We start from the raw sequence: 23033 nt of genomic DNA on the forward strand, positions 1-23033 counted from the left end.
TATTCTGCACCAGTGCCAAACAGCTCTATATTTGAAGAGGCGATTTCATCACCGATATGACTTATAAAATCTTTAGACTGGAAAAAGAAGGAAAAAAAAAATCCTCTCACTCTGAAATGTCTGGCGGGTGTATAGGCATCACAATAAGGGCTTAGTTTGTTTTCCTGTAATTGATGCTCTGCCTGTGTGGCGGCATAGCTTTGTTTGTTTATGCTAATGGCTGTGATGACCTGTTGGTCCCCAATCTAGCAGGGAAATGGCAGCCAATGCTTTAGGGAGTGAGCCATTGATCTCTCTTCAGTGACTCTTTCTTCACAGGTACTTGGGATTAACTGAGCCAGAGCAAGACAAAAGAAACCATTACAAAACCAGCCAAAAAAGAAAAAAAAAGAAAATCACCATATTACTTCTTGTATATGCATGTATAGCACATCAGCTTCAGGCTAATTGATGCTTGTGCTGCTTCTACCAAGCTGCCTGGTGTAAAAGTGCTCACTCTGCTTCCCTTATATCGGGCTCTTGAGGCTTGATGCTGCCTAAATAGCACAGCTGTAATTCCCCTAAGCACTGCACTAAACAACTGGTGTACATGAACACACAAACAAAAGCAAAGCGCTGGGCTGTTAATGGATCTGCTTCTCTAGAAAACCTGATCATCTGACGTGTTGCTGTGGCCAGTTGTAGATCCCAAGCCATGACTGAGTCAGAGAATCAGTGACAGTGTACCCAGGCTACTGGTGCTGGCATGGGAAAATCACTTTGGTAATTCCCAGCAGAATCTATTCGATTGGGAAATTCGATGAATGGCAGCTAAGCTTATTTTAGCCACATTTTTAAGAATTATTGCTTTTGTGAGGTTGTCAAAATTGTCTCGGCTGGTGTAATCCCATCACAATATGGTCTCGAGTTTCCTTTACTTTATTAGTATAAAGTCATGGTTGATGCTAATCTATTGCTTTGACTAGCTGTAGATCATTTGAGAGCATTTCTTCTGACTGAAACTGTCTTATCTACACATATTTAGTAAAATATTTAATGATAAATTGACTTCATTGGTTCCACTAAAAGGAAAAACAAATGTCTATTAGATGTAGTTCTAACAATAAAAAGTCTGTAATTTGGAGGTAAAAACAAGATGGCGTGCTTGAATATATATGTATACTGTACATCTTACTGCACATAAAGATTAGAACATTTCACAGTGTTTTCAACTACCTACATCACTGTGAAACCTAAATCACCAAACTCCCTTACAAAACTTGGAAGCATTGAATATATTAGTAGTGTATAGGAAAGGGTGTCTTTCTGTGTGAATGTAAAAGATGCTTTGACCATTTCTCCCTGCTGCGGAGGCTTGAGTCCACATTAGGTGATCAGAGGCACAAAGGTGAGCTTCACAGGAGTCAGCAAGGATTTTCCTCTTTGAGACTATGGCATTTTACTTTTCAAACTGGAAACACAACATTAGGAAAGTAAGGGTGAGCGGACCAGCGGAGGAGGCTCACAAAGCCGTTCCCCAGGGTACATTATTGTTTGGAAAAAAGGAAAAAAAAAAAAATCTTTGAACAGAAACTCTCTCTCTTTCCACCATCAGCTCTCACTCCTGGACACACATTTTTTGAAATGTCAGTTCTTTAGGGCCACAGTTCTAATTTTTGTTCCACTCAGTGTAAGTAAATAGGTCTGACTGTGAGTTTTTGTTCACAGTTCCCAGGAGAGTGGCATGCATACTCAGCAGAGAGACCTCTCACTGCAACCTCCCTCTAACATATTGATCAGGAATGGCTATTGGCATTAGCCCTGTGAATAAAATGCTGCTCTGCTGAGTTCACTTCCTGCTGAGCAACTGCATGGAGAGACAAAACCTTTAACAATTTTTTTTTCTTTTTTTTTTCTTTTTTTTTTGTGGACTGCTATTTAGCTGGGATCCTAAGCCTAATGTTGTCACCGGCAGGCACAGAGGAAGACAGAAAAGATAGGAAATGTCACTTTTGTTGGACCGCACATGTTCAAATTACTTTATATATCTGTCATTCTGCCTGCCACGTTTACGTTCCAGCCTCTGCAGCAGACCAATAAGAGATCACATTGACATGATTTATAAAATCAAGGGCAGGTAAATGGTGTTGTTTTCTGGTTCTTCACTCAGTGTTGCTTGTTGACATCAAAAAGAGGAAGAGGCTTGACATGTGCATCTAGATACATTTCCCCCGCTGAAAGCAACAATACCCTTGACATTTGAAATAACTTGAACATGAAAAAAGACAATGTTTATACAGATTCAGAGTACAGAATGTGCAGCGGTTTGTATCCACATTATAGGAACAAGCATTTTTTTTCTTTTTTTTTGTGACTTATACTATTGTATGAGGAGGGGAAAGGACCTCTTCATACTCGTCATACTTCACTTCCAATTTTGAACACTTAAAATGTTCTATTAAAAATGATTGCTTTTGTAATCTCTGTCATTGTTTCAAATGATTACACATAGGGAATCCATTCAGTGTATCTTTAAACATTAGAACAGGCACTAACCTTTTGGTCCACCACTAACTTTCATCTTAATGATCTGCTTTGCTTCATTTCATTGTGTTTTCCCTGAGCCTCAGAATGACTTTAGGTAGTCGAGTGATTTCCCATATATCATTTATTTATTTAGTAATTAATTTATTTGTGTATTAATCTATGAGCTATGTATTTAATATTAAATAATGCACAGTCCTCTTCATGAGATTTATGATAAACTTAGGGCTTTCTCAGTGGTCCTTTGTTTTCTGTTTGGTTGGAATATAGGGCAGTACAGTTTGGGTGCTCTTGTCAGAGACAGTTTGTGTGCTGCTATTTCGTAACAGTTTTTTGCGACAGCCGGGGTTTAAGAGACCTTTCCTGGGTAGTGTGTGAGCTCCTGTCATCCCCTTCACTGGCGAGGAGACATACGAAGGGTCCAGACAGTTATGGAGGAGTGAGTGCTCAGAGGAAGAACGTTTGGGGGCGACCGAGCTGGCCAGGAGACTGGGCTCAGTATCGCTATCTGGTGTAGCACAGCCACTCTTGTCCTCCTGTAAGTCGTCTTGCTCCTCCTCCTCCTCGTCATCATCACAGCACAGCGCGTGGTACAGAATTTTGTCACTGAAACGCACTCTTTCTCTTGTGCCGGAGGTACGGGAAGTCTTGTGGCTGTGCGTGGAGCTGCTGGCCTCCTCGCTGGATGAATCTGGGGTAATAATGCGGGGACCATTGGGGATGGGCAGCCCGCCATTCATCTGGGAGTAGACCGAGGCAGTGGTGGGGGGCGGGGTGGGGGTCTGCGTCTGGGTGGGGATGGTTCCGCGGCCCAGCTCCGGTCGTAGATCTCCTGGTTGCTCACCAGGTCTGCGGGCGGCGGCGCCAGCAGCCTCCAGGTAGCTGCAAAACTCCCAGCTATCAGAAAGCACATCTGCATTGAGGAAGTCCAGCCTGAAGGCCTCTCCCAAACCCCGCTCACTGCTGGACGTGCTGCTGGCTGTGGCCACCGTCCAGTCATCTGGATCCAGGTCAAAGTCAAAGTCGGACGTTAGTTTATCGATCTGACCCACCACCTGCAATAGAAAGAGTACGAAAGGGAAGAACTTATGAGATATGATAGAGAAGCAAATTTTGGGGACAAAGTCGAAATAGAAAGATATTTAATTCAGATCCAGACATTTGTATATGATTATTTTTAGCCTTGTTAATGGCATGACTCTTAGGATGGTAAAGCTGGTCAATTAGTCGCTCTGGTCACCACTGGTCCAGACTGCAATATCTGTCCGCAACAACCATTGGACGGCACTGGTACTGATACTGGATGGATGGTGAACATAGTAAACATAATACCTTAAAAACAACAGCATGTTAGCAATGTAACTGAGCATGTTAGCATGCTGATATTAGCAATTAGCTCAAAGCACCACTGTGTTGGTTTCACAGAGCTGCTAGCCTAGCTGTAGACTCCTAGCCTTGTTTCTACTTTCGAGTCATTTTTGTATCCACATTTGACAATAAGTCTTATAGTAGCACAACAAAACAAAGGGCTTTACTTAATGTATACAGGGGGTGCACTATTACTTACATTTCAGTACTTTTAGAAGCATTGCAAATCCAAAAACTGATCTTCCATTTTACAGATATAGGGCATGAATACACTCACTCTAAAGACTCAAAAACTGTGAAAGAAACTTAACCAGAAGTATTAATTGTGAAACTCACTTTAAAATAAATCTCTGTGACAGTGTACCCTTACTCCATGAAATTTCCAGATGCTTTATGTCCCACTGATTTACCCCCCACAGGCAGGTTTAACAAATGCTAAGATTTATTCACAGCTGCTAATAGATCTGTGTTTGCCTTTACAGCTTGCCATTACACTACTTTTCATCCATAAATCCTTAATTGTTTGTTCATGGTTTTTAGCATTGTTTTTATTGCCACTGAGGCCTCCTGTGGACAGGTGTTGTAAATTAGCTTTATACATGAAGACAAAATTAAATATCCACTGGAATGAGGTTGTAGCATTGAAGATGTGTCCTGACTCATCAAAGGGGCTTTCTTCAGCTCAGAGAGAGAGAGAGAGAGAGAGAAGGAAGGGGTGAAAGAAGAACTGAAGAAGCCTCTTAGATGAGTGGTGAAAGCTGCACTGGCTGCTTCATTTTGTCTGTGTTTTACTGTGTAGCTGCTAAGGATGAATGAGATGAACCTACGCAGACATATAGCTTTACAGTAGGAACACTTAGCCCAATGCCTTTGATGCATGCACATTGATGTATATTTTAATTTTAGTGTTATTGGAATGTGCATTTCAAACAACATAAAGTTACATGTTCACCTGCTGCATGGAAATGCACCACATAAAAGCATTTCATTTATCGTTACCTCAAATTTAACCTCACTGCGTCCATCATCAGCAGCCACAGTGTTGAGTGTTTGATGAATAGAAAGCACTTCAGCGGAAATCACACTGGTATGCTGACAACACTTAAAAACCCATGCCCTCTATACTTGACATTTTAGCACCTTCAATCAGCATGTTCTGCTCTCAACAACAATCTATTGTAAAATGAAAACACTCAGCATGCATGTACTGTAGCTTGTAAATGATACATTTCCCTAAACCATTCAGCAATTAAGCCCAGTGGTTTGAACTCCAAAAAGTTTTTCAGAACATGCGCATATGGGTTTCTAGCATAATTGCAGCTGAACAGCAGAGAACATGTGGTTTTACCATGAGATTTGTGGAACATGATGTCTGCCTCTATAATTATTTGCCGTGTTTGCTTCTTTCTGGCTTTCATGACTACAAATGAGTACGGTTGTATCAACAACACAAAGTATCATCCCTGCATGTAGGATTAACAATCCTTATTCATTCTTTGTCCAGCTTTAAAAATGGAAAGTATGAGTCTCAGGCTGAAAATGCAAACATACTGATAAAGGAGGAGTGCTGCTCTGCTCACTAAAAGCTCAGGTGATTTGCAAGGCAAACATGAGCTTAATGATCTTCTGCAATTGAATCTGAAAATTGATTTAAATCTAACATAAATTTGCTCACTAAATCCTTGAAAATAAGAGCACTGACTTACATTAACAGCTACAAATTTAAGATAGAATAAAAAAGAAAGAAGAAGAAAGAGAGAGAACCTTTCCTCACCTGCATTTTATATATGCAGCTCCTCAATCCTTAGCTCTTAACAGTGATATTTTGTGCTGTTAAGTCAAACCACCTGCATTTAAATCTGGCCGCATATGTCTGCATGCATGGCACAGGCTCATCCGTCAGTGAGCTTTCTGTGCAGATCCGCCAGTTGTGGCATTGTACACCTCATGAGTACCTGGACCGTGCTTCTCTATTGGCTGACTGCCCGGAGGGAATTGGGCTGTATGAATCCTCTAATCCTTGAATTACTCAACCTGTTTGCTGTGTGATTTGCAGACTTTTTACTCATGGAGTTGTTAATGTAAGACGTTTCTCAGACCCAGAGGAGGCTGAATAGCTTTGTTTACTCGATTACACAACTTGAGCGAGGGCCTTAATTTAATCAATGAGTTAAAAAATTATCTGTCAAATGTATTTCACAAAGCTGCTATGACACCAGCGCAGGCTACTGATCAGACACTGCACTGGGATATGTTGAAGGAGGTAAAAGGAATTGCAGAAATAAAGTTTCTAGGTTCAGATCATCACCCAAATGTGGCTGTTTCTCTGCAGTGGATCAGGTCTGCTTATTATCCGTTTTAAAATGCATTCCTGAGTGTTAGCAGTAAACTGAGCAAGCTCCCACTGCTGGTTAGTCTGACCCCTGCCTGCGGTATGTAGGCTAATTTAGTTTGATAACTGTCTCAGCTCTAAGGGTCTGCTGAATCTTTCTAGGTCACAATGCAGCACATGCTCAATGAAGCAACAATGAACACCAGTCCCTGCTTTTTCTTCCAGTCCGAGAACGTGTGATGAAGGAGCTCTGGAGTGAATTGAAAGGAGCAGATTGCTTTAGCACAAAGGATGAATGAACACATCAGGAACCAGTCATTAACAATACACACAATGTGTTTGAAATAGAAAACACATAATGGAAATGTACAAGAGTCTGAAATAGAGGGCAAAAGTAATAATGAAACTTTACAATCATACATGTTTCTGACGAACTCCCTCATATCTGCACATAAGTAAAGATAACAATCGTCCTTCACAGATTTTCCTGTAGTAAGTGCCCCTATGTGACAACAGGCAAGAGTAGAAAAATAAACAAACACTGTGAGAGTGAACACAATTAGTCCAGTGCTCATTCCCTATGAAATAACCAGCTCGTGTTTATTGCACCAACACTTAATAATCCTGTGCACATAAGTCTTACCTGCCAGAATAATTGAAAAACATTTGTGTGGGTGGGCAATGTACAGAAGTACATGTATGAAATGCAGGTATATAGGTTAAATACTAGTATTATTGTCGAGTATTTTTGTCTTCTTTCCCTAAAATGTTTAATTGTGGATATGCAACTTGAACCTGTGATAAACCTCTGGAGTCGGGCTGTGTATCCCCCATGGACTTTATGGCGCTATCACTCTACAAAGTTTATGATGCAGTGATGGCATATCCTTGTGACTGAAAAGACTCCATTTGCAACACAGTTAAGCAGTAATGTATAGTATAAGTGTGGATATAAGTGCTGGGGATTTGAGTTTAACTTAAGTCTTTAATTTTCTTTCTCTGCCTCTGCTGACAACTTCACTTACTTTCTTAAGTGTAAATGGTGTCTGGTGGAAGCTACTAAAAACTACGTCGATGGCTATAACGATATCAATGATTCTCTGGGTGTGAATGATTAGCACAGAAATTATAGCCATAAACACATAATTAGTTTCTTTTTCAGTAATAATATAGAATATGGTCTATCCATTGTAGAAGCAGGATTGCAAAACCAGCACTAAGCAGAACTGATCTTGTTTATACAAAGCAATAACTGGTGTAATTTTCTTTTTCACTACACACTGTCGGCCTACAGCCACGAGTCAACTGTGGTCACAGCACCTGATCAACACGGGGGTTCAGTCATTTCAGTGTTGTCGTAGGTGCTTTAAAAGAGAGGCTGTATCCTTGGCAGCATCAGGCGAGGGTTTATTACTGTACCTCAACACCTGTCTGAGATGATTGGGCCTGGTAATTGAGGGTCAGAGTGAAAGAGTGCACTTGGAGCCTTGTCTGTGACAGAAAGGTACAGTGATGGAAAAGACAGGCAAGGATAATCTAAGACGGAGTGATGGTCAGCAATGTAAAAACTCTCCTAAGAGCCACTTCTCAGGCGGAGGGCTGATTTGGAAATAGATTCAGTACTGTCCACCATCATTACAAGAGTCCTTTTCTCTAATGTTCAGCTGGTACCTGCTTTTTTTTTTCTTTTTTTTTTTCCCCAAGTGAGCGCCTGTCCTCTGTTAATGCTAATTGGAAATGTACTGGAACATTCGTAGTGGAATAACTTATTCCACTACGAATGTTTAATGTGTTGTTGAAAAGTACAGATTGAGGTCAAAATCAGCAAATGTGAAAATTTGGGTGTAAAATTACCTCTGATGAGGAGGAGGAAGGGGGGGGGGGGGGTTTACCACATGTTGTAATCATTCTATTGATCTTTAAACAGATGTTTAACTGGAATAGCTTGTTTTGATGTGCATCAATGGCCCTCTATGAAAAGATTTTTATTTACTGGGTAGTAAAAAGATGCAGGTTGCCTTCCTTTATAAGTTTTATATACGTTACTGATGTAAAAGGGCATCTTTATTATGTTTGTCCCTCTCCCAGTGGAGAGGGTCTCATGTTTTCTGAGGCCACGCTGTATAACTTATTCTAGTATTTATCAGCAAATACAAACAGCTCTGAAACGTGGAATCTGTAGCAATGTGGTTTATACATATGTAAAAAATACATCAAGTGTGAGTTACCAAAATAAATGAGACATAACATCTTCACTGGGTTCATTTGAAATGCATGCTGTATGAGTGAATTTTCTGTGGATCGCTTCATTACGCTGTGTTCAAGTGGCCTCTCTCCATCTGTTCCTGTGCCACTGGTTCTTCCAGGAGTCATTTTCAGAGTAGACTGAGAGATGTTTGCAGTGCTTGTTTGTTAATTATGCAGCATCCAGCATCTAGCATGGCTTTGCTTTTTTTCATGGGAAAAATCTGAAATGTGTTCAGTGGAGCCATTCAAACACATCTAAGTGTTATTTCTTTCCCAACATGTCACAATAGATTTCCAGCCTGCCCCTGTGCAGCACTTCCAGCGCTGGAAACAGTTTGTGCCAGTTAGGAAGTCTCAGCAATTATCAAAATGGCCTCGCACGCTGTCTTCGTAAGTAAAAACGTTTGCAAATATTGTTTTAATGCAGTTAGCTCCTGCAGTTTTGCAGTTCCTCCGTACTCTGTACCCCATGCCTGTTTCCCCTCTGTTTAATTCTCCTCAAGATGTGAAGAAGGGAGCATCCGAGCCACTCACAATGTAGTGATATGGTTTATCTTATCCCCCAGAAGCTGATGCATCATCCCCGACTAACTCTGTAAGAACATAATTACTGGATTCACTAGAAAAATTGTCCAGTGACTCGTAAACCTGTGTTATCTCTTCCAGACATCTTATTCACTTTTGAATAAGATGCAAACTGCATTTTGGGAGCATTTTGTATTTCTTGTTACGTACATAATATGAGCCAGTTGTATGTGTGAACATCATGCAGAATGCTCCATATCTGTACAGCACTGTTGACCGCATGACTTGAAAGTTCAGGGCAGATTGCGGAGCAGAAGGCAGGTGCTCTGACTGAGCCACAAAAAATAATGCACATTCCCATTTGCAATCTCGACAGGGCTTTATGAAGATTGAGACAGAAGCAGAATATTTAGACACATTTTGTCAAAAAAAATATGGGTGTTTAGAACATATTTAACACATGGATGGCAGAGAAATGAAGCTTCTCTAGTGACATTTTTATACTTTCTCTCTGCTGTGAAAATTTCACAGAATTGTAAGCGAATTGCAGTTATTCCAATTGCCTCTGTTATTAATGACGGAGCAAACGACAAACTTGCAGCCACAACCTCGAGCTTACAGGAAATTAGTTTCATACTTACTCAATGTAAAACTAAAGATTTTGTGTAATATTGATATAATATCGTTGCGTTTTTTTTCCAGGAGCATTTCAAAATTCCAAACGCACAAATTGTGTCTTCATCATTTATTTAAAATATATGCATGAAAAAGACCAGGCCTCTTCACTTACGGTTTGCAAGGTGCAACTCAGATTGATAGAGCGTCCCTGAGGTGAGGTAAATGTGTGTACGTGAGTGTGTATCTAGCAGCCTTTGGCTCTGGACAGGTTAACACCCTTTACAGACTTGTGTGCTGGTTTAAATGATGACATAAACATCTGCAGGCTCACAAAGCACCAGAAGTACAAGAAAATGTGGCTTAATAAGTGTTGTCTGTAGAGTGTAGAAAGCATTTCATATATTTTTTTGTCCATATGATCCCTGCATCACCAGATCAATGCGCTCCTGATCATGCACTATCATAATTTTTCACTACTTTGCGTGCCATGTTGCACAAATGATACAGTGCCTTAATGAGGTCAGTTAAGTATTCATGTGTTTGCGTGTTTCCATATTTGCAGAGCACACTCTGCTACTGTATGTTTTGCTCCCTACACTACTTGTGACATCCTGTTACATACTATGGGACTAACTTGTCAATATGTTTCTGCAGCAAAGTCAGCAAGACTAATTCCTATATGCTTATTCTACTAGTATATTGAGTGTATTCAAATGTAGTTGACTCTGCAGAGGTCCAGAAAGTCTGTGGGCGGGTGACATTACTGACAAGCCAGGGGGACCTGATTTAGGTCAGGCCATCTTGATTGGTGAGATGTGTTGCATGGTGTTGGCACAGGGATGAAGTGTCCTTTGAAGTGTTCGCTGGAAGCATTTGGTGTAATTATCCTGTCATGAGAGGGGCTATAAGCCTGAGACTTCATTAGGCACATGCCTCCTGCTTTTTCATCTTTTCTCCAAAAAAAAAAAAAACACTCATCTTTATGGAGGTCTTAAAGTGCTAAACAACGCTGTGATGAGCGTAGGGCCAATACCTCCTGACAACTCACTAATCAAAAGCATCATTACAAACTTCACTGCAAAATGGGCCTCATTTATCCCTTTGGGGCTTTAGAAGAGGTGGGCTTCTGGAGTCCTTGAGGCCTGGGAAATCAACCACTTCCTTAGCCAAATTTAGGTCATTACACTGAGCAGACTCATCTACCTGCTGTATGGCAAATTTTGAAGGTTTATACTATTATCCTGGAGAGGTTATGGGTTGTACAATCAGTGAGGGAGCATGGGAACAGCAACAGGGAGGTAGCAGATGCAGCATGCGTTGGTGCTGGCAGAGCACACTGATCATTTATTGAGGTTCTCCTTCATTGCCTCTATCTGTGTTGAGAAGCCTAGAGCCGGTAATGAGCAGAAAAAGATGGTAGTGCCACGCTACGGGGCTCCTCAGTCTCTCTGCTTCCCTGAGATATCACTCGGATTAGGCCTGAGTACTGTCAGGTCACGCTGCTCACATACAAGGGAAAAAGGTGCACATATGAGCGCAGCCAGGCCACACTGACCTGTTTTAATGACACAGTAGAGTTTTCATTAACAATATGTTGTCTTGCTGTAGAAGGCTAGTGAAGGCCTGAAGTGATTGTAGTTTGTCAGAGCGCAACAAACACGTGTGTGTGTTTATGTGTGTATGGTGGGTTGGGGGCAGGGGTGAACGCAGTTGACCTGTACTGGGAATCTCTCTGGCAGGGGAGAACACAACTCTACAGGAACCAGGTCAGCCCAATCCGGCAGTAAATCCCTCACCCTTCCTTTTTCCACTGCCACTTTATCTACAAGCCAAACCAGTAAACAGATAAGCAGTAAGTCTATCCCTCAAAAAAAAAAAAAAATATCACGGCATAATATGGTAACAGTATATTTTCTGTGGTAACCATGTTTCTGTGTTGGAGTCGTTGCTTTGGGTGCCTTCTTGGGATGTTTATTGGCCCTGTATTGTAGTACTTGGAGTTGTACTCGTAGTAGTAGTAGTAGTATAGTAGTAGTAGTTCAAATTGTCATTCAATCGACAAGATTTAGGTCGTTATTGAAGGAAAATTATAGAAACTGGAGGGAAAACAAGTCCCATCTTGAAAGTGAATTGTTTATTTTCCCTCTCTTTATGTCAGAGGAAACCGTTTTTACATAAAATCTTGTTTAGAATCACACCAACTGAAACTGCACATTTTAGGCCCAATTAAGTTACTCTGTGGTGCAAATACTGACAGTAATGTGGATCTTGAGCTCATGTAAGCGTAGAAAGGCACACACGCTAACAAAAATATGTACCTGTAAGTCTAATTGCAACAAACAGGCATCCACCCCTTGGTCCCGAGTTCTAACAGTCACCTCCATTTCAAAGTTATTAAAGAGGGAACATAAGTAAAGAAGATGATGGATGGATGGTGGAAGGGACAGGGGGATGAAGTAGAGGAGACAACAGACGAAAGACTGAAAATTGTCTCCTTTAGCAAAACTTACTTTAACATTTAACTTATGCAGCTTTTTTAAGTCTCATTGCCAGCTCCACTTGTGTATCTATGAGGAACATACTCATATCTGTGAAGAAGACAATAAAACTTCTTTCCGACATCAGACACAGTCACATTATCACTCATATACAGTTGCACACAGCCATCAATGGCTTTATCATCAGTGAGGATGAAACTGCAAACAACCCACTCAGCAAAATATTTTGCAGTGGCCAGTCCCTTCAGCCAACAAGTTCTATTTATGGTTGGGTGAGAAATGATCCATAGCGTTAGCATGCAAAAGATATCACCTGCTCTCTTTTTCTAATTAAAAATCCTCCTTTCCAGATTTGTGTTATGGATCCTATCACAGTCTGTCTTCCTGGGCCGGGGATAGATGATATTGTCTAATGACAGTTTCCATGCAGCAGTACTGGGTGTTATTTCACAATTCCAGGGGTGTAAATGGATTTACACACCCCTCAAAATCTGGAATAACACGCCAAGTTGCCAAAAAACTACCCCAAAGGCAATCCTTTTTTATCAGAGGAGAACATGTTTTCACTGTTTTCCTGACAAGATTCTGCCGTCAGATCTCTCAGCTCAGTTGGTGGTGAAGAAAATAAGGAGAGGTGAATATACCGTCTGTCTGTGGGGGATCAGCAAAACTGGGCAACTCTGTTAATGACTCCAGGTATCATCATCATCAGACAGTCTTCAGTTGTTGACACAACTGCGCCAACAAGTCGCAGTTCCTGCAAAAGCTTAGACCCACTAGTTCAAATAAAGTGAATGTAGATGATTTTTTGTTGCTGTGTGTGTTAATGATATCGCACAGGGTTGCTTTATCGATAGAATTTGTGTCAAATTCAGTGTCAGTTTTACACTGTTAACCGTCTCTGCTGTCATTATTCGTCTTAAGCAAGCGGTGACCACATTTGCTCCGTGGTGCGAGAAGTGCCTCGAGCCACAGTTCCTCGAGCTGCATGATGTTAACTGCTAGAAAACTGTTCTGACTTTTCTGAAGTCAGTAGAAAAACCCTCTAGTCAGTAAAAACAGTTACTTCATATTTTCCTTGAGAATTTAGTTTCTCAAAAGGCCCCAACAGAACTGAATTTTGCATAACAAGTCCTCATTTCGAAACCACAAAATAGGTCATTTGTCAGTGGCATCTAAAACAACAAATATGTCCATTCATAAAAAAAAATGTTTCACACTGTTTTTTGTGCTACCGCCCTGCGGCTACATGAAGGAAGGAACGCTGTCGTGGTTAAGGACTGAACACTAACTGCTAGTAGGAGACTGGATGTAAAATGTGGGCTCAGATTCATGTACTTTGTCAACTATTCTCCCCAAACTGCTTTCAAAGCCCTTTTGCTGTGGTGCAACAACTTCCCACTACTTCTGCCTTTGCTATCGAGACAGGACAGTCATTACTCGCACAACCTCATAAGGTCACTTGTCGGGACAACATGGACTGAGGTTGTTTAAAGCGTTGGTTGCGCTGTTGGTTTCCGGGTGACGACAGTGTCTTTGTTATGTTCCAAAATGTTGTTACGAGGTGTGGTGTAAATATTCTAAACATGTAGAATGTACTAATAATTTGAACACGGGTACTGGCAGTGTAGCAAAAATACTGCAATTTACATGCCGTGACATTTTACCTCAACTTTTCACCATGCATCTGCAGAGGTGCTCCATGCGCCATAATGCATTACACGTCCGGCGTTTTGAATTATGTTAACATGTCCCTTTTCTTTCATTCAAATGTCAGCCATGAATCTGCTGTGCCTCGCTGTAACTTTGTTTTTTGCAAAAGCACCGGCAGAAGTCATATATCATGATGAAGTAAGACATATCCATCAACAACATGCCAACAACAGAAAAAATAAATCCCGCACTAAAATGTAAATGAACTCCCCATGTAGAACAAAAAAAACACGACCTAGACAAGGCAGGGAAGCTAACTAACAATGCTCTGGGCTCAGGGGCTTCTCTTGTTACTAGCATTATATAGTTAATGATGCTAATTAGCTGGCTCAGAGGAATGTATATGTGGTTATTGATCAGTAATCAATGTTAATTAGTAATCATCACACCTGCCACAAGTGATTAATTGTAGACTGGTTTTCATGTCACCCCAGAACACGGTCACTTCTATGTTTACTTACAAGTTTAGACCAAGTCTTCAAGTCAACAGAGTCCCTTTAATGGTGAACAATAGTTACTGTTTTCCTTTCATCTAACACACTTATCATACATGGCAGCAAAGCATGACCAACAGCATTTTAAGGAATTTAACAGGTGTTACAGCACCAATCTACACCGTCAGCCCTTGAACAAACATTAAGCGACTGACTTTGCTGTGCTGTGCATTTCAACGCACTACATCTGTCTTTTCAGCTTTTCAGCACTTGTACCATTTTTCACTTTGGTTAAACTTGGGGTTAGTTTTCATTGCTGTTCATTGTCGTCTGGCTGAAATGTCCAGGCTGAGAGAGCAGCAGCTAACCCCACTATTAATACAGGGCATGCAATCAATATGCCACTGGCATTTCTAGGTTTCCTTGGCCTGCAGCGGTTATCTTAATGGGAGTGTGCTCCCATTTTCTTTTATTGTGTGAACCCATATATCTTTACCCACCAAATATAGCTGGATCTACCATGCTGAAGTGAAAACACTGAGGCCTGGAGAAAAAGAAAAACATTTATGCAATTTATTTTTATTTTAACCTTCTCTCTGCTGCTTTATGGTGGTGGCTGTAAACGTCAGGAATTCATTTATAGATATTTGATTTCTGCTCCATCGTCTTTGTCTTTGCTTAGTACTTTCAGACAAATGGTTCTCTTTGGTGATTATCAGCCAGCCAGTGTTTGCAGCAGCATTATTCCTCATGAGCCACACCGTGTCGGGACAGGATGATGTGCTGTACGTGAAGGACTTGACATATGGGTAGAAACGGATTTGTGTGGAGAGACATCTTGATCCTTGCTGCCCACCTGCAATAATCTTGAAATGATACACCTTTAGTCACATGTATTATTCTGCCGAAATTATTCTGGTCAGCAGAAAGGTTGCATAATACTTTGTGGTATTCAAAAAAATTCTCAGCTGCTATTAAGCCAGCTAATACAGTATGGGCCAAGAAAGATATCAGTGTATCACCTTCAACGTTTACTGACGGTGACACTGACCTTCTGTCTCCATGTCACAACAAACCCTGAGATTTTTGTTGTTGCTGTTAATTATTTGGTGATCATGAGTCTGGAGAGGCCTGATCTTGCAGTTAGGTAACACGAGTTTAACCTGGCATGATTTACTACTGCTGTAACACTTCCAAGACTCAATGATATGTATATTCTGAGATGCCTCTTTTCACGCTGTTGTTGCACTAAGCACTTACTTGTGGCCACTCTGTCAGCTTGAACAGGTCTCCTCTGACCTCTCATCAACAAAGCATTTTCACCCTCAGGCCTGTGACTGTGACTCACTGTCTGGAGGTGTGTGCTGTTTAAAATAAACACTCTATTTTACCTTGCCGTGGTAACGGATATGCTATGATAGGGTCCCATTTACAGATTTACAGTGACGCATTATCCCAAGGTGTTACTGAGTTTTTAAGCTGCAAAAATAAAAGCAAAAACTGACTCATGAAGACACCTTTCATTCAATAAATATAAACTTCCACAGTTAATTTGTGATCCTTAAAAAATAAAAAATAAAAATAAAAAAAATCATTAATCCTGTGATCTTAGACAATGTTTAATCATGAGCCAGCTTCTCCTGTGGTACAGATGGGAGAACAAGAGAACTCTAAGTAGTGAAGACTTCAAGAGATAAAAACCTGTAGTTGCTCTATTAAAAAAATAATTGGAGATTGAATTTGTGTACTCATAAAATGTTTGTTTGAGCTTTTACACCCAAATGAGCTTTATTTGGTGTGGTGCTAGCAGTTACGAACCAGAAAATGTGCCCATATCTCCGTGAAATCACCCTGGCTTCTGTTACTGTGTTCACAGTGTCGTTCTTGCGCTCACTCAGTGGAGCAGATCAAGGATTATTCTCTTGATGACATAACGAGAGTTTTGACTTCTTTTTTTTTTCTTTTTCTTTTATAATAGAATTGTTCATGTGCACATACGTATGTACTGTAACCATCATCACCAATGAATCATAGGAGGGAAAGATAATTTATTTGATGTATGCATTTGGGAAAAGAAAATTCATCATTTGTAGGAAATCAAACAACCTATGTAATTGCGCAGAGTGCTGGGAACATAATTTAGCTTAATGACTATCTTTTCATGTATTACAAACATCTTACCGATCTCTAGTCATTTCTGTCTGCAGGGAGATCCCTATTTGCGAAAGGGTCATGACACCCGCACATACGGCCATGGGAAGTGAAAACAAAGATCTTGAGTGATGGCTCACTCCCCTCCCTCCTCACCGCCGCACTGAAGTAGGCCACAGATATTGGCATGACTCGCTCTCCTACTTCTTTCTCTCAAAACAATTTGTCATTGCTTCCAGGGTTCTGCCGTTTCTATCTGTGACAATCTGTAGGGCGGTCGCCTCAGAGAGTGACAAAACCTGTCACAGTGCGTCACTTTCACTCTCTCTCTGGCGAGCGGCAGGACATCTTTGAGTCTGCAGCACCTTTATCAGATATGGCAGTTCCTAAAGCTCTGCCTATAACAGCAGGCAAGTTGGAGGAGAGGAGCCGGCGACTTTACAGAGACCTATTTGCAAACAAAATCACTGGGAGACATTCCCCACAAGGCACCATCTGGCTGCCACACATACCTGCCTCCATCACTCCCTCACCATCACCAGCTCCTCTATTTATAGACGCTCTCCTGTCCACCCACCCGCACATTGCATCTAGTAAAACAGCAACCAAAATCTAGCAAACTGAAGAATCTCCTTCAGGCGATCAATCATCAGGCTGACAGATGTCAACACATCTCCCCGTAATGTGTGGATAACATCTTCCTAACAGTTTTCCGTCGCTAACAATAGAAATGAACAATCAGCCGGCTCCTTGCCAGACCTTGCGGAGATGGCCAGGCTGACAATGACCTTCTTTGTCATTATCTGAACTCTTCTCCTATTTTTAGTTTGGCTGTGTGAGAGTAAATAGTAAGATGAGCCATGAAAAAGAAAGAAACACCAAAGCATGAGGTGAAAACTAGGTGGGGGCAGATGGTGAGAGGGCATTGGGATCTAATCTTTGTGTATTCCAGGTTGAACAGAACAGAATTTGTGATGATGTGCGATGTCAGCTGTCAGACACCGGTGGGCTCTCAGAGTTATCGATAAAGCAATTAGTGTCTTGTCCCCGAGGGGATTAAGCTGAATTCTGATCATTGGTATTATGTTATTGAACAAACATTTCACAGCGAGGGAGTGATATTGAGAGCCCTAACACAGAACACAGACGTGCACTTGCAAGCTAGTCAGACATTTGCTGCATTTTAATAAGGTCCACACTGACTGTATTTTGAATGTTATAAGAACCCTCACGGCAGTGTACTACTTTGATTACTACAGTGCTGAAATGCCACATATAATTAAACTTAAGTAAAGGCCACAAAACACCACCTCACTAATATATGTTCTCTGTGCATTCAAACACAAGTTCTCCCGTATTTGTTTGTGCATTTTTAACATATCCTCTTTCCATTTATACGTTAATCCAAGATTTTATCCGCTCAGAGCAAGAATGAACTTTAACAAAACTCCAATGTAAAATACAGCCTTTGAATATGAAATCAGTCATCACAATCCAGATGTGCGATCGCGGTTCTCCATTAAGAAGCTGCGACAGCCTCTCTCTCTTTCTCTCCCTCTCGCTCTCTCTAGATTTCATCAGCCATCTCATTGTGAGAACAATTAGTCAATGAGCATGGATCAACTCTTTTAATTACATATTGAAATATTACTCATAAACTCCAAAACATATTGATTACTTGCCTGAAATCTGCAGAGAATACATATATGTTCCCCTCCGAGCAATACCACAGCATATTTTCCTCCCAAACAATTCTCTTGATTTGTGATACATGTGTATGTGTGTGTGTGTGTGTATGTGTCTTGATAATTATAAGTTGCAGAGTTGGCAGGGAAACATGATGGTGTGTGGAGAAGCGCTACCTCACTCACACAAGCCCTTCCGGCAAGAGGAGCCTGGTAAACAAATCTCACCAAAGTGAGAGAAAAAAAAATTGTTTAACTAGGACAGTATTTTATTTCACTATTAATATTTTTTCTATTTTCTGGACACATTTTTGATAGGTCTTCTACCCACTGTAGGAGAAGGAGGTGGTGATTGTCCACCAGATAACTGCTTAACTTCTTCAATCAGCATCAGGTCATTTGCATTTCGAATCTCGAGAAAATAAAAGAAACTTCAGAATGGATGAATCTGGATTTTCAGGCTCACACACTGTATAGTCAAACCAGGAATGTAGTCTATTGTAATATGCATCATCCATCCATCAGATTTCCTCCCATCTGCCAAATTCTGCTCTGCTATCTGGTGAGGAAAAGTTTAAAATGAACACATAACACAGTGGGGTTCTCTACCTGCATTCTCCGGGAACATTAAAAGGGCCAATTATCACAGACAAATAAGCAATGTACAGTGAAGGTGAAGGACAGGAGAGGCAATTTTCCATCCTTTTCTCCTCTCACTTCATCTCTTGCTTTCATGCTTTAAATTGCCAGTCCATAAACAGTGGGCCCATTGTACTGTGCTGTTGACACAAATTGGAAGGTGTGAAGAATGGAGATGTATTGTTCCATGTAAGGCATATTCATCTTTTCAATAAAGTTGGCACTGGTAGGGAAGAGAAAGTGTGAAGTCAGGCGCAGCATGTAATTAGCAGGTAGAGGTATAGTACGGACGCTTCGCCGAGCCATCTGTGGGGAACTTTTGTGAGAATCTCCGCGACTGAGCTTCCCTCGCTTCCCTCGCTTCTTTGTCTTCACCTGCACTTCTCAGTGACCCTCTCCTCTATAGGCTTAGCCTGCCAGCGAATTGCCTCCTCCAAACCTACTGTAGTGCCTGTTTGCAAGTCTGCATGATGCAATAACCGGTGTTCGCCAAGGCACCTTCTGATGAAAGCTCCTCGTTTTTCACACACCATTCTACAAGGTTCCTGGAAACATTTGAAAAGGTGCTGCATTAATAATCCATGGATTCTGTGTCCATGCGTAAATGCGGCGCCAACCTACAAGTGCAAGTCCTTACTTGGCCACTGTTTTGACACCTTTCAGGGTTTCTCCCTCTCTCTCTCTGGCAGCCCAGCTTTGATTGATGACAACAAAAGGAGTGGTGAAATCTGAGGGCTGGATGGAGAGATAACTGACTGGCTGAGAATGACTCAGTCTGTAGCAGAGAGTCAGTCTGCTGCAGCCTGGAGGAAGAGAGCGAGACAGGAGTGCAAGAGCAAGAGGGAGCGGGGAAGGGAGAAGATATCACGGGGTAAATGAGGCCTTGCAGTTTGGTAGTGCACATAGCTTCATCATCCTTGGCTCATGTTTGGGAGGCAAACATGACTGGGCTAATGTTGCTTTATTTGAGAAGAGAAACATCACCGACAGTGAGAGTGATGTGACCAAACACACAGCGGGGCCTCGCCAACAGCATTCTATCTAATCAATCTGCTGTGGGAGGACAGAAAACGCACACAAACATCATGCACTCACGCAAGAACACACACCCACAATTGGCACACGCAAAACTACAGTATATGCGCACACACACTCCCATATACGCAGCCAATCTCATATCTTCTGGCAGATACTCATACACCCACGCAAACACATGCATCAATCACCAGCTCCTTTTTTCCCTCTCAAATAAAAGCACACTGTCGCGCACACACACACACACACACACACACACACACACACACACACACACACACACACACACACACACACACAACAGATACATATACGGCACACGCCAAATCAGTCTGACTGCCAGGCTGGCTCAAGCTGCTTTGATACTGATGGGAAACAATGATTATTCTGATGGCAGCTTGTACGTCTAACCTAAGGGTTATAGAGTTTTATTTATAGGCCAACAATCACCCTTAAAAATGTGTACCGCAGCTCTGACTTCATCTCTGACATCATCAGGCAAATTCCCTCCTGTGTGACCTTGGCTTTTATATGGTGAATCTACACAGATGCAGAGAACGTGCAGCGTTATCAAGTCAGTCATGGCAGAGGAGAATGCCCCTCTCCCCATTCCCCTCTGTAGCCATCATTTATGCTTCATGTTTTTTTGTCACAAGGTGATGGCTGCCAATGATGTCAGAGTGGCGGCGGGTGCAGTGTGGACACTGGCGTCGGGGGCTTTGGCGTGCTCTCCCTCTTTAAATAGCCCCAGATCTAATCTGCAGACAGCAGCAGAGTTCTGACAGATCCTGCCTCGGTGCCTCCTCCCACTAGGTGACACATTCTTTATTTATTTTTCCTCTCCTCCGCTCTGGTATTCACTCCATGGAGCACTGGCCCCTCAAGCTATTGTCAGTTCCGTTCTCCTTCCATGTCTGAAAAACCAAATGGATTTACAGGGTTTACTGTCAACCCCTCCCTTTTTCTGGGCTTATAAATGTGGCACAGTCTTCTATTTCCACTCTTTTATTTCCACACTCGCCATCCCTTTATGATGTCTTTGCCTCTCCTCTCATAATGGGACCCTGCTGTTGTGGCACTAGCTTAACTTTGTTTAAGAATGTCTTTCACAGGTAATGCCATAATATGTCCTGACCTGTCTACAATATAGTACAGTCTGTCTTCAACAGTGTACAGTGCAAGTTTATGAGGCCATCACAACCGTTTCACTGCTTTTCCAGAGAGTAAGATGGAGGACATGCTGTAGTACGAGAGTGCCCTCCCAAGAAAACCAATAGACTCAGTTTCAGTTCAGCAAGTGCCACAGAATGACATATGTTTATGTTCAAGTGAAAATCAAGCCCTCTCGTGACTGTAGTAATTATGACAGGAGCAAAGGAGCGCAACAATGTCATTGAGCGTGAAGTGGACGGATGAATCAACAAAACTCTGGACTCTAACATGGGAGATCGCTGTTTATTTCCTGCTTCCAACTGCCAGTCAACAGGGGTTTCTTTAACCATGATCGGCCGCAATCACTTGGTTATTATTATAACTGTGATGAAGAAGCGCACCTAACCTTAACAAAGCAGTAGTTTTAACTCGTATTAAGATGTTTCTCTAACCGTCACAAACCATGGACTTTCCTGAGCCCTAACCAAGTTGTTTTAGTGCCTAAACCTCATCAAGCCTTAACGATAGTCTTGTCAGATCACAGCTGCTATTTCTCTACGATGGCCCAGACAAATTATGTCATCCTGTTGATAGGGGCGTCAGATCAGAAAATGCTGGTACGTGTTGTTCTGGAGGGCGGTGACTTTGTGGTTCAGTTTGGAGGACTTGAATGGCTGACACCTTTTCTTTTTAAGAAAGGTACTGTACTGAACCAGCAGCTCCTCAGAGATACCTCTACCATTGGCCAACCATGGAACATTATACTTAAATGTTTCTATTCAGATCAACATAAATGTAAATATGATGCATGCTTATAACAACTTCAACTCTTTCCAGCTAAGCGGTTATTATGTCATAGCAATAATAAGTTATTTGCCTCTTGAACTGTATTAAAATAGAGTTCATCGTTAGCTTTAGTGCCATAATAGTGCTCCAGAGATGCACTAAATCACTATTGGCTCCATCACACTGAACCTAAGTCTTTCATTCGAGACACTGGGCCTCTAATTATATGGCAATAAATGAGTGTAACTAAACGAATTGCGCAATTCATCAAAATAGGATGATAGTAATAATTCACAAAGATGGTGGAGAGTGTTTCAAAGAGTGTGCTCGAGCAGTCAGCATCATAGTAAAATGTTGAATCCAGTGTGGAAGTGCCTCATGATGATTAATGTGAGTAAGATCACAGATGCCATGTCCAAGTTTTTCTAAAGGTTTTATCCGTGACTCTGTTTGTGAGAATGTTGAGTTTTCACTTTTCACTCTCCATTCAAAAGGGTAGGCCTCCATTAATAATTCCTGACAAGTTTATGTTTAACCACAACTAACCACTGCACCAACAGAAAACTTCAAAGCCTTGGGATAATCCCGAGGCAGTACTCTCATCATATGGTGGCCCGCATAACCATTTCAATGTAAATGCCGCGCATAGGCTACCGTCCCTCTGCACACCATGCTGACAAGACTGGAAATTAGCTAATATGTAATGCCGCACCATATCTCTGCACTGCATTCTGTATTCTAGTGGGGGCAGCAGCTGTGTGGACTTCTGCGGGATGAAAGGGAAGAAAACAAGGAACGTAGTTTTACTTTATGCAATTGTGTGATGACATGGTGAAATCCAATTCTGCGAGATATTCTCTCGACCCTTCTCAGTCCATGCACAATTAATTTGATACAAGCTAGAAGCATAAATCCTAGATGATTATGCTGTGTTCAGGACAACAGCAATGAATATTTTCATCTTCTCAAAAGTCAAGAACAGCAGGAGACAGGTAAATTAGTTTTGTTGTATTATTATGTAGATGCGCATGCATTCTGCAGCATCAACAGGATTCAGCAGTTGAGGTGTGTGGATGTGTGTTGTGGTGGGTCAATGTTATTAAAATTTTTAAAGAGTAAATATCTTTTTTTTTATCCAATATATTTGTTATTTTTGTTTTTAAAACCAGCCCATTAATTTTTCCTACAAAAATTATAACATTTTAGCGTCTGCAGGTTTTCTGTGTTAGGGTAGTTGTCATGCTGTGTCTTTTGAGCAGTGATCCTGCGAGGCGAGACTCTTTGGTAATGATCAAGATGTAAATGTGATCGTAGCAACCCCGCCACC

At 41.4% G+C, this 23033-nt stretch overlaps 1 protein-coding gene across 2 annotated transcripts in view; it reads right to left on the reverse strand.

Moving 5' to 3' along the window:
* Nucleotides 1–2632: 2632 nt before the first annotated feature.
* Nucleotides 2633–23033, reverse strand: part of insyn1 (inhibitory synaptic factor 1) — a 42897-nt gene continuing 22496 nt past the window's right edge. For both annotated transcript variants that reach the window (XM_023411912.2, XM_023411911.2), the window contains exon 3: nt 2633–3578. In XM_023411912.2, coding sequence (XP_023267680.1) covers nt 2757–3578 — 822 coding nt within the window. In that variant the 3' untranslated portion in view covers nt 2633–2756. The remainder of the gene's footprint in view (nt 3579–23033) is intronic.

This window comes from Seriola lalandi, unplaced genomic scaffold (genome assembly GCF_002814215.2).
Source record: "Seriola lalandi dorsalis isolate HSWRI2012SDOR001 ecotype SW California unplaced genomic scaffold, Sedor1 jcf7180002054474, whole genome shotgun sequence".
Taxonomy (NCBI): Eukaryota; Metazoa; Chordata; class Actinopteri; order Carangiformes; family Carangidae; genus Seriola; species Seriola lalandi.